This window comes from Anolis sagrei, chromosome Y (assembly GCF_037176765.1).
Source record: "Anolis sagrei isolate rAnoSag1 chromosome Y, rAnoSag1.mat, whole genome shotgun sequence".
NCBI lineage: Eukaryota > Metazoa > Chordata > Lepidosauria > Squamata > Dactyloidae > Anolis > Anolis sagrei.
In genome coordinates, this window is record NC_090035.1 from 80,193,590 (window position 1) to 80,206,762 (window position 13,173).

The 13,173-nt window shown below is 42.8% G+C and overlaps 1 protein-coding gene across 5 annotated transcripts in view; it reads left to right on the top strand.

Moving 5' to 3' along the window:
- Positions 1-13,173, top strand: part of LOC132780806 (echinoderm microtubule-associated protein-like 2) — an 89,396-nt gene that overhangs the window by 14,251 nt on the left and 61,972 nt on the right. For 3 of the 5 annotated variants that reach the window (XM_067461805.1, XM_067461804.1, XM_067461808.1), the window contains exons 2-5: positions 186-368; positions 3,582-3,702; positions 8,195-8,245; positions 8,514-8,633. In XM_067461805.1, the coding sequence (XP_067317906.1) occupies positions 186-368; positions 3,582-3,702; positions 8,195-8,245; positions 8,514-8,633 (475 nt within the window). The remainder of the gene's footprint in view (positions 1-185; positions 369-3,581; positions 3,703-8,194; positions 8,246-8,513; positions 8,634-13,173) is intronic. The other 2 variants (XM_067461806.1, XM_067461809.1) reach the window with 2 other exon arrangements.

Sequence of the window (13,173 nt, forward strand, 5' to 3'; positions counted from 1 at the left end):
GAGGTGTTTTTGCCAGTTCCTTCCTCTGAAATAGAGCTGGCAGCACATTGAATTCCTTGGCGGCCCTTCTGGGCTTGGAGAGGGGTCTTCTTTTTGGACCGGCCCATGCCTAGCAGATGCAACAATGCAACTAATATCTTGTTCTGCATGTAAATAAACGACCTTTTCCATCCTTTCTCCCCCAGATGACAACTTGTCCGGCGTCAGCGGGATGGAGGTGGACGACCGCATCTCCTACCTGGAGCAGCGCCTACAGCTGCAAGAGGATGAGATCCAGGTTTTGAAGGCCGCCTTGGCCGACGTCCTCCGCCGCCTCAGCACCTGCGAGGAGAACGGGCTCAGCTTGCAAAAGAAGGGACCCAACAAAGGTACCCGGGTTTGAGAACGTTTTAAGGGTGCCAAATATAGTCCTGAGTCGGTAGCTTTCATAGGTCCCATCTCCAAGCCAGAGACCATTTGCACAGACTCATAGAGTTGGAAGAGACCCACAAAGGCCATCTAGTCCAACTCCTTTCCGCAAGGCAGGAGGCATTGAAATGGCAGGGAGAAGGTTTGAGGGAAAGAGACAAAAGAGAGTTCCTGAGGTCTGTAAAAGCACGGTTTATTCTCGGTTGGTGGAATCATAGAATCATAGAATCAAAGAGTTGGAAGAGACCTCAAGGGCCATCCAGTCCAACCCCCTACCAAGAAGAAGGAATATTGCATTCAAATCACCCCTGACAAATGGCCATCCAGCCTCTGCTTAAAAGCTTCCAAAGAAGGAGCCTCCACCACACTCCGGGGCAGAGAGTTCCACTGCTGAACGGCTCTCACAGTCAGGAAGTTCTTCCTAATGTTCAGATGGAATCTCCTCTCTTGTAGTTTGAAGCCATTGTTCCGCGTCCTAGTCTCCAAGGAAGCAGAAAGCAAGCTTGCTCCCTCCTCCTCCCTGTGGCTTCCTCTCACATATTTATACATGGCTATCATATCTCCTCTCAGCCTTCTCTTCTTCAGGCTAAACATGCCCAACTCCTTAAGCCGCTCCTCATAGGGCTTGTTCTCCAGACCTTTTATCATTTTAGTCGCCCTCCTCTGGACACATTCCAGCTTGTCAATATCTCTCTTGAATTGTGGTGCCCAGAATTGGACACAATATTCCAGGTGTGGTCTAACCAAAGCAGAATAGAGGGGTAGTATGACTTCCCTAGATCTAGACACTATGCTCCTCTTGATGCAGGCCAAAATCCCATTGGCTTTTTTTGCTGCCACATCACATTGTTGGCTCATGTTTAACTTGTTGTCCACGAGGACTCCAAGATCCTTTTCACACGTACTGCTCTCGAGCCAGGCATCACCCATTCTGTATCTTTAAAAGGAAGAGGGGCCGACCAAGGGCAAGATGGATGGATGGCATCCTTGAAGTGACTGGACTGACCTTGAAGGAGCTGGGGGTGGTGACGGCCGACAGGGAGCTCTGGCGTGGGCTGGTCCATGAGGTCACGAAGAGTCGGAAACGACTGAACGAATGAACAACAAAATTCTCGGTTGGTGCAACCGGATATGGACCCTGCTGGTACTCCAGGAAACAGGGTGCTGAACAAAAGGGTTTATATACCCTTTAAAATAATATGCATGCATCATCCAACCTCACAATGTGCGTCACAAAATTCCACTTTTACATTGACTTCAATAGCATATTTTAACTTCAACACCTTCAGTCTCCCATTAAGCATCTTTATCTAAAGAGCAGCTCATTGGTGGGCCATAGCACCAGAGTGTCTGCTAGGCTACTGATAGCAAGAGCTTCCATCCATCTTGAGATGAGTCCTTTCCTGAAGAAGCCTCTTGATAGCCAGGCTCATTAATCTTACGATAAGCCCTGCTTGGTACCAAATGGAAGAGTATCCTGATATTTGCCAGATACATTCCTTTCCTTGACCCTGGCCTCTTTCTGGCCTCTTTCTGGTCTCTTAATTTGCTGTTTTTAAGAAGAGAATATTTTCCCAAGTGAAGTGAAGTTCATGCATACATACATCATATATATTTTATTTTCTAATTCCTATTTCTAATATGGTTACATCCAATATATATTTTCCAATATGTCTATCATGTATTTTCATCATGTCTTCATCAGCATCATCAAAGTCCTCTCGACAGATGGCCATCCAGCCTCTGCTTTGAAACCTCCAGAAAAGGAGATGCCATCAGACTCTAAGGCAGGCATGGGCAAACTTCGGTAGGCTGTTAGGAATTGTGGGAGTTGAAGTCCAAAACACCTGGAGAGCTGGAGTTTGCCCATGCTTACTCAGGCATTCTATATTGCATTCAAGTTGGAAAGGGCCTCCAAAGGCCATCTAGTTTCTATCAAGCAGTAAGACACCACCACTTTCTATCAAGCAGTAAGACACCATCAAAGCTCTCTCAACAGATGGCCATCCAGCCTCTGCTTGGAAGCCTCCAGGGAAGGAAGCTCCATCAGGCATTCCATATTTCATTCAAGTTGGATAGGACCTCTAAAAACCATCTCGTCCAACCCCTTTCTAACAGGCAGGAAGACACCATTAAAGCTTTCCAAAGGCCATCTAGTCCAACCCCTTTATGCCAGACAGTAAGAGACCATCAAAGCCCTCTTGACAGATGGCCATTCCAGGTTCTGCTTCGAAACCTCCAAGAAAGGAGACTCCATCAGATTCCACTATGTTCTAATAGTTGGAAAGGACCTCCACAGGCCATCTAGTCCAACCCCTTTCTGCCAGGTAGGAAGTCACAGTCAAAGCCTTCCAAAGGCCATCTAGTCCAACCTTTTTCTGCCATACATAAGAGACCATCAAAGCCCTCCTGACAGATGGCCCTCCAGGTTCTGCTTCCAAGGAGGAAGATTCCATCAGACTCCATGAGTTAGAAAGGGCCTCCAAAGGCCATCTAGTCCAACCCCTTTCTTGCCAGGCAGTAAGACACTATTAAAGCCTTCCTGGTGGATGGCTATCCAGCCTCCAGGCCATCCGGGTTCTGCTTTGAAACCTCTAGAGAAAGAGACTCCATGGCATTCTATATTCCATTCAAGTTGGAAGGGATCTCCAAAGGACATCTAATCAACCCCTTTCTGCCAGGCAGGAAGATGCCATTGGATCCCTCCTGAACGATGGCCATCCAGCCTCTGCTTCAAAACCTCCAGAGAAGGAGACTCCATCAGACTCTCAGGCATTCCTTATTCCATTAAGGTTGGAAAGGACCTCCAAAAACCATCTAGTCCAACCTCTTTCTATCACGCAGGAAGACACCATCAAAACCTTTCCGGCAGATGGCTATCCAGCCTTTGCTTCAAAACCTCCAGAGAAGGAGACTCCATCAGACTCTAAGGCATTCTATACTGCATTCAAGTTGGAAAGGACCTCCAAAGGCCATCTAGTCCAACTCCTTTCAGCCAGGCAGTAAATATCTACCCAGTTTGTAGATACTTTTCTTGCATGCAACAAAAGTTTTGGAACAGTCTTCCAGGGCAGTCCCGGGTCAAGTTTGTAAAAGTAGTCTAGCTATGTTTTATCAATGGTTGGATTACTATAGCTGAATGCCTTGTTGTATTATTATTATTTCTCTTGCAGTTTACCAGCTCCTGAGAGGCCTGCCATCCCGGCCAAGCCTGAGCAATGGGATCATCCCACAAAGGAGGGGCTATTCAACGTCTCCATCCTCTCCCAAGAGAGAATTGCTGTCTGGAAAAAGGTGACGTGTGTTTTCGCAAAAAGTAACTTCCCCAAGGGCTTTTCCACACTACGTCGTTATAGCGCAACGATTGCATTTTAAACTCCCACGACTGCACTTTATGGGACCCTGGGACTTGTGGTTTGGGGGAACTCTAATGCCTCCCCAAACTACACATCCCAGGACTCCAGACTGGTTAAACTGGGATTGCAGCACTTGCTTTGTGTATCACCCACTTTCCTTGCATATGTTTTATGAAAACACCATCAGAACTGCCTTTTAATTTGACTTGATGATCGACAGGTCAGCAGAAAGCGGTTCATTTGGCTGCTGCAGTTGAATGATGCACAATGGGTCAAACCATGGGGAAAAGCTGAGAGAGTGTGACTCACTCCAAGTCTGACCAGTGGGTTTCCTTGGCTGAGAAAGGATCAGAGTCATAGCTCAATGTTGTCTCTTCAAAAAAAAAAAAAATAATAATTATAGAATCGCCCACTAACAAGATTTGGGTTTCTATGAGTTTTTGGAGCTGGGTGGCCATGTTTCAGCAGCATTCTTTCCTGACATTTCACCTGCATCTGTGGCTAATGGCATCTTCAGAGGTTCTGTTAGAAGTGAAGCAATTGGGGTGTATATATAATTATATGTAGATGTGTGTGCAAGTATATGTATATATGTATATGTATATCTCTCTGTGTGTAGATATGTGTGTATGTATACATGTGTGTGTGTATACACACACACACACACACACACATATATACATATAACAATGTCCAGGGTGGGAAAAAGAACCCTTGTCTATTTCAAGCAAGTGTGAATATTGCAATTAGCAAGCGTGATTAGTATTGAGTAGCGATGAAGCTGCAAAGTCAATCATCGAGGGTATCTGCGTAGGGGTAGCAAGTGGAGTGTGTGTGTGTGTGTATCTGGAATAATGTCCAGGGTGGGATTAAAAGCCCTTGCCTGTCTGTCTAAAACAAGTTTGAATGTTGCAATTAGCAAGCTTGAATAGCATTGAGTAGCCACGAAGCTGCCAAGTCAGTCAGTGAGGGTATCTGCATAGGGGTAGCAAGCGGTGTGCGTGTGTCTGCAATAATGTTCAGGGTAGGAGAAAAAAAAACCCTTGCCTGTCTGTCTAAACCAACTTTGAATGTTGCAATTAGCAAGCTTCAATAGCATTGAGTAGCCATAAAGCTGCAAAGTCTATCAGCGAGGGTATCTGCATAGGGGTAGCAAGTGGTGTGTGTGTGTGTATGTATGTGTGTGTGGAATATATATATATATATATATATATATACACACACACACATACATATATATATATACACATACATATATATTTATTCCACATACATATATATTTATTCCATATATATATATATATATATATATATTCCACACACACACACACACACACACACACACACACATATATATATATATATATAATAATGTCCATGGTGGGAGAAAAAAACCTTGTCTGTCTGTCGAAAGCAAGTGTGAATGTTGCATTTAGGAAGCTTGAATAGCACTGAGTAGCCATGAAGCTGTAAAGTCAGTCAGCAAGAGTATCGGCATAGGAGTAGCAAGTGGAGTGTGTGTGTGTATATATGTGTGTGTGGAATATATATATATATACACACACACACTTACTCCACATACATATATATTTATTCCATATATATACATATACATATACATATACATATACATATACATATACATATACATATATATATATATATATATATATTCCATACATATATATTCCATACATGTGTGTGTGTGTATGGAATAATGTCCAGGGTGGGAGAAAAAACCCTTCCTTGTCTGTCTAAAGCAAGTGTGAATGTTGCAATTAGGAAGCTTGAATAGCATTGAGTAGCCATGAAGCTGCAAAGTCAATCAGCAAGAGTATCGGCATAGGGGTAGCAAGTGAAGTGTGTGTGTGTGTGTATATGTATGTGTGTGTGGAATACATACATATATATATATATATACACACACACACACACACATACACACACATAGATATATATTTATTCCACACACATATATATATATATTCCGTGTGTGTGTCTGTGTGTGTAATAATGTCCAAGGTGGGAGAAAAAACCCTTTCCTGCCTGTATAAAGCAAGTGTGAATGTTGCAATTAGCAAGCTTGAATAGCATTGAGTAGCCACGAAGCTACAAAGACAATCAGTGAGGGTATCTGCATAGAGGTAGCCTGGCTGTTGTTGCTCGAGGGCATCCTCTGTTTCGGAGGTATTAACTGGCACTTGATTGTTTGCTGTTTGGAGTTCTCCTCTTTCTGAGTGGTGTTCTTTATTTCCTATCATTATTCTGGTGTTTTTAAATACCGAGAACCAGAATTTGTTTATTTTCATGCTTCCCAGTATTAAATAAATAAAGAACACCACTGAGAAGCAGGGTACAGGTGAAATGTCAGGAGAGAATGCTGCTGGAACATGGCCATACAGCCCGAAAAACTCACAGTAACTCACACGACAACACAATAGCAAGGTATGTTCAAAGAGGGTTCTGTGGGTTGCTGTGAGTTTTCCAGGCTGTTCAAGATCTGTTCCAAGAGGGATCTGTTTGCCACAGGCAGTTTCCGACTTACATACGACTCCTAGTTAAGACAACAGGAAGTAAACTCCTGGAAGAGTTATTATAATGGGGAAAAAGGGTCTCCACCGAGGCTTTTTTCCCAATCCGCATTGAGTTCCCACTGTTAGGCTCAGCTTCTACCAACCTAGTGGTTTGAAAACATGCAAATGTGAGTAGATCAATAGGTACCGCTCCATGCAGACATGCTGGACACATTACCTTGGAGGTGTCTATGGACAAAACCGGTTCTTCAGCTATCGCTACCTAAAGGAGTGGATGTGTGTGTGTGTGTGTGTGTGTGTGTGTGTGTATAGTTTTAAGACAGGGTTTGGAAGCTCATTCTTTCATGGGACGGACACTATCCTGCGTGGTTCACTCTGCTCTAAAGCCTTGGCATGACATCTTTTGACCAACAAGCACTTTCTCCCCCACTTCCCCCACTTTCCATGCTGAGCTCTCTCTTGCTTTCTTGTCTGCTATGCAAGTCTTGCTTGGTTTGGAGACCAAAGGTGCCACGAATGAAAAGGCTGTTTGGCACGAAACCTGGGAAAGGGGGAACTGGGTGAAAGAGGAAGCAGAAACCGAATTCTCCAAGACAAGGGAGATCCAAAAAGCTCTCCAATGCGTCTTGCGATTACGTACAATTATATGTTGCCATCTCCTCCTGCCATGTAATAACAATAACAATAGCCATAGCCACAGCCACAGCCACAGCCTTAACAATAACAATAATATTAATAACAACACCAATAGCCACAGACATAGCCTTAACAATAACAATAACCACAGTCATAGCCATAGCCATAGCCTTAACAATAACAATAACAATAACCATAGCCATGTCCTTAACAATAACAATAACAATAGCCATAGCCACAGCCATAGCATTAACAATAACAATAACCATAGCCATAACAAAAACAATAGCCTTAACCATAGCTTTAACAATAGCTATAGCCATAGCCACAGACACAGCCTTAACAATAACAATAGCCATATCCATAGCTTTAACAAGAACAAGAACAATAGCCACAGCCACAGCCATAGCCTTAACAATAACAATAAAATAACAGTAGCCATAGCCATAATTAAGACAATTATGCTGGGGAAAGTGGAAGGTAAAAGGAAGAGGGGCCGACCAAGGGCATGATGGATGGATGGCATCCTTGAAGTGACTGGATTGACCTTGAAGGAGCTGGGGGTGGTGACGGCCGACAGGGAGCTCTGGCGTGGGCTGGTCCATGAGGTCACGAAGAGTCAGAGACGACTGAACGAATGAACAACAACAACAAAGCCATAGCCACAGCCATAGCCTGAACAATAACAATAACAATAGCCGTAGCCATAGCCACAGCCACAGCCATAGCCATAACCATGTCCTTAACAATAACAATAACAATAGCCATAGCCACAGTCATAGCATTAACAATAACAATAACCATAGCCATAGCCATAGCCACAGACACAGACACAGACACGGCCTTAACAGTAACAATAGCCATAGCCATATCCATAGCCATAGCTTTAACAATAACAATAACAATAGCCATAGCCACAGCCACAGCCACAGCCTTAACAATAACAATAACAATAACAATAACAATAACAATAACAATAGCCATAGCCACAGCCATAGCCTGAACAATAACAATAGCCATAGCCATAGCCATAGCCACAACAATAACAATAGTCATAGCCATAGCCACAGCCATAGCCTTAACAATAACAACAACTAGATGGCCCTTGTGGACCTCTTCCAAGTTTATGAACCTATATTCTAAGGGTGAAAAGGGATGCCAGAACCAAAACCTTGGCAAGGGTTGGATGGCTACCTGTCGGGAGTGCTTTAATTATGAGGTTTGGAATTGATCGCCCTTTGGGGTCTCTCCCAACTCTAGGATTCCACGGGGAGAAGCTTTGAAGGCGTTTTCTGGACTGGAGCACCTCAGGTCTTGCAAAGCTCTTCCCCCTTTGAAACCAATGCTTTGCTTTCCATCCAACAACCTCATTCCTGGCTTGCGCACCCGGTTGGTTGCTTCTCCCGGCACATGCTTGCTGACCCATCTCCACTTCTTTTCCCGGCTGGATCCACTTCTTCTTCCTTCCTTCTTCCTTCCTTCCTTTCCTGGCTGGTTCCACGTCTTTGCCTTCTTCTCCCCCCTTCTGCCCCTTCTTGGCCCCTTCTTGGCTCCCTTGCTGAGGCTCTCTCCTCCACAGCGGGCGAAGTAGCTGCCCCTCGCCGGAAGGGCCCCCGGCCCCGCTCCAGCGCCCCTCCTGCAAGGACCAGAGGAGCCGGACCACGTCCTCCAGCAGCTCCTGCAGCGTCAAGCGCGAAGGGTACGTGCCCCAGCCGGATTCGAACCCGGGTCTCTCTCTCTCAGGCCTACCTTCATCCCTCAGCACCACCCTGACACTCTTAGGACACTTCCTTCGAGGCTGAGAGTATGTGACTTGCCCAGTCTCCGAATTGGTTTCCACAGCTGAGCAGAACTCGAACTCTGGCTTCTCCAAGGCTTAGTGTAGCACTCCAAACCCATCCCTGGCTCTTTAACAAACTGATCTGTGTCGCCTATTAATAGAATAACTTTTGTTGTCATTGTACATCGCACATCGAAATTAAATGCCATCCCCAACCGCATTATATGATATGTGGAATTACAAAAACAAAACACACAGCCTTCCACATTCTCATCACTATTGCACAGCCCCTCGTGCCAATGTATTGGTTAATGGATGGATAAAGGATCAGATAGATGGGTTGGGGGATCAATAGATAGATGGTATAGAAAAAGAGACAGGTGAATAGATAGATAGATAGATAGATAGATAGATAGATAGATAGATAGAGGGAAACCTATTGGTGAATGAATGGATAGAGAGAGTGAGAGAGAGAGAGAGATGAAGAGAGAGAGAGAGAAACCTATGGGTGGATAGATAGATAGATAGATAGATAGATAGATGCACAGGTGAAGAGATAGAGAAGAGAGATGGATGATCAATGGGTTGGTGGATCAATAGATAGATGGTAGAGAAAGAGACAGGTGAATAGGTAGAGAAAGAGAGAAACGTATTGGTGAATGAAAGGATAGAGAGAGAGGTGAAGGGACAGAGAGAGAAACGTATTGGTGAATAGATAGATAGATAGATAGATAGATAGATAGATAGATAGATGCACAGGTGAAGAGATAGAGAAGAGAGATGGATGATCAATGGGCTGGTGGATCAATAGATAGATGGTAGAGAAAGAGACAGGTGAATAGGTAGAGAAAGAGAGAAACGTATTGGTGAATGAAAGGATAGAGAGAGAGGTGAAGGGATAGAGAGAGAAATGTATTGGTGAATAGATAGATAGATAGATAGATAGATAGATAGATAGATAGAGACATAGGTGAAGAGATAGAGAAGAGAGATGGATGATGTATGGGTTGGTGGATCAATAGATAGATGGTAGAGAAAGAGACAAGTGAATAGGTAGAGAAAGGGAAACATATTGGTGAATGAATGGATAGAGAGAGAGGTGAAGGGATAGAGAGAGAAACGTATTGGTGAATAGATAGATGGATGGATGGATGGATGGATAGATAGATAGATAGATAGATAGATTGATAGATTGATAGAGACACAGGTGAAGAGATAGAAAAGAGAGATGGATGAATGAACTGGTAGGTAGGAAGATAGATAGATAGATAGATAGATAGATAGATAGATAGATAGAGACACAGGTGAAGGGATAGAAAAGAGAGGTAGATGAATGAATAGATAGATAGATAGATGAACAGATAAAGAGAGAAACATTGGTGAATAGATAGATAGATACATGAAGAGATAGAGTGAGAAACGTATTGGTGAATAGATAGATAGATAGATAGATAGATAGATAGATAGATAGATAGATAGATGATAGATAGAGACACAGGTGAAGAGATAGAAAAGAGAGATGGATGAATGAAATGGTAGATAGATAGATAGATAGATAGATTGATAGATTGATAGATTGATAGATTGATAGAGACACAGGTGAAGAGATAGAAAAGAGAGATGGATGAATGAACTGATAGGTAGGTAGGTAGGTAGGTAGGTAGGAAGATAGATAGATAGATAGATAGAGACACAGGTGAAGGGATAGAAAAGAGAGGTAGATGAATGAATAGATAGATAGATAGATGAACAGATAGAGAGAAACTGGTGAATAGATAGATAGATAGATGAAGAGATAGAGTGAGAAACGTATTGGTGAATAGATAGATAGATAGATAGATAGATAGATAGATAGAGACACAGGTGAAGAGATAGAAAAGAGAGATGGATGAATGAAATGGTAGATCGATAGATAGATTGGTAGATAGATAGATAGATAGATAGATAGATAGATAGATGAATAGATAAAGAGAGAAACATTGGTGAATGAGTGGATAGAGAGACAGGTGAAGAGATAGAGAGAGAAATGTATTGGTGAATAGATAGATAGATAGATAGATAGATAGATAGAGACACAAGTGAAGAGATAGAAAAGAGAGATGGATGAATGAAATGGTAGATAGATAGATAGATAGATAGATAGATAGATAGATAGATAGATAGAAACATTGATGAATGAATGGATAGATAGAGAGACAGGTGAAGAGATAGAGAGAGAAATGTATTGGTGAATAGATAGATAGATAGATAGATAGATAGATAGATAGATAGATAGAGACACAAGTGAAGAGATAGAAAAGAGAGGTGGATGAATGAACTAGTAGATAGAGAGAGAGAGGTGAATAGATAAAGAGAGGAACGTATTGGTGAATGAATGGATAGATAAATAGATAGATAGAGAGACAGGTGAAGAGATAGAAAGATAGAGAAATGTATTGGTGGATGGATGGGTGGATCAATACATAGATGATAGAGGCAGACACAGGTGAATAGATAGATTGAGAAAAGAACCGTATTGGTGAATGGATGGATGGAGAAGTGGATCAATAAACAGATGATAGAGAAAGACAGGTAAATGGATTGAGAGATAGAGACAGAGAGAAATGTTTTGGTGAATGGATGGATGGAGAGGTAGATCAATAACTAGGCGATAGAGAAAGACACAGGTGAATAGATGGAGAGATAGAGAAGAGAAATATATTGCTGATCGAAAGATGCATCAATAAGTAGATGAATGGTGAATGGATGAATGAAAAGGTGGATCAATACATAGATGATAAAAGCAGACACAGGTGAATAGTGAGATAGAAAAATGTATTGGTGAATGGAGGCATTTATCACAAAATTCCCACGATATGACACCTCTGTGATTGTTTTCCCTTGGCCGAGTGCCTTGTATCTGGCTTCCTCTGAGGCTGAGAGAGCGTGACTTTGCCCAAGGTCTCATAGTCGGTTTCCACTGTGAAGGTGGAATTTAAATCCATGTTGCAGAATGCACCTGCACTGCAGAATGAATGCAGTTTGCTACCACTTTGACGGCCATGACTCAGTGCTATTGCATCTTGGGAGCTGTAGTTTTGCAAGGTCTTTAGCCTTCTTTGGGGTGCATCTACACTGCAGAATGAATGCAGTTTGCTACCACTTTGACCTGCCATGGCTCAGTGCTACTGAACTACTAGGAGTTGTAGTTTTACAAGGTCTTAAGCCTTCTTTGTGGTACATCTACACTGCAGAATGAATGCAGTTTGCTACTACTTTGACCTGCCATGGCTCAGTGCTATTGAATCCTGGGAGTTGTAGTTTTACAAGGTCTTTAGCCTTCTTTTGGGTGCATCTACGTTGCAAAATTAATGCAATTTGCTACCACTTTGAACTGCCATGGCTCAGTGCTATTGGATCCCGGGAGTTGTAGTTTTACAAGGTCTTTGGCCTTCTTTGGGGTGCATCTACACTGCAGAATGAATGCAGTTTGCTACCACTTTAATGGCCATGGCTCAGTGCTATTGAATCCTGGGAGTTGTAGTTTTACAAGGTCTTTAGCCTTCTTTTGGGTGCATCTACGTTGCAAAATTAATGCAATTTGCTACCACTTTGAACTGCCATGGCTCAGTGCTATTGAATCCTAGAAATTGCAGTTTTACAAGGTCTTTAGTTTTCTTTTGGGTGGATCTAAACTACAGAATGAATGCAGTTTCCTACTACTTTGACGACCATGGCTCAGTGTTATTGAATCCTGGGAGTTGTAGTTTACAAGGTCTTTAGCCTTCTTTGGAGTGAATCTACACTGCAAAATTAATGCAGTTTGCTACCATTTTGATGGCCATGACTCAGTGGTATGGAATCTTGGGAGTTGTAGTTTTACAAGGTGTTTAGCCTTCTTTGGGGTGCATCCACACTGCAAAATGAATGCAGTTTGCTACCACTTTGACCTGCCATGGCTCAGTGCTATTGAATCTTGGGAGTTGTAGTTTTACAAGGTCTTTAGCCTTCTTTGGGGTGCATCCACGTTGTAGAATGAATGCAGTTTGCTGCCACTTTGATGACCATGGCTCAGTGCTATTGAATCCTGGGAGGTGCAGTTTTACAAGGTCTTTGGCCTTCTTTGTGGTGCATCGAATGAATGCAGTTTGCTACTACTTTGACGACCATAGCTTAGTGTTATTGAGTCTTGGGAGTTGTAGTTTTACAAGGTCTTTAGCCTTCAGTGCTACAGAACTTCTAGGAGTTGTAGTTTTACAAGGTCTTAAGCCTTTGTGGTGCATCTACACTACAGAATGAATGCAGTTTGCTACTACTTTGGTTCAGTGCTATTGAGTCTTGGGAGTTGTAGTTCTACAAAGTCTTTAGCCTTCTTTTGGGTGCATCTACACTGCAAAATGAATACAGTTTGCTACCACTTTGACCTGGCTCAGTGCTATATAATCCTGGGAGTTGCAGTTTTAAAAGGTCTTTAGCCTTC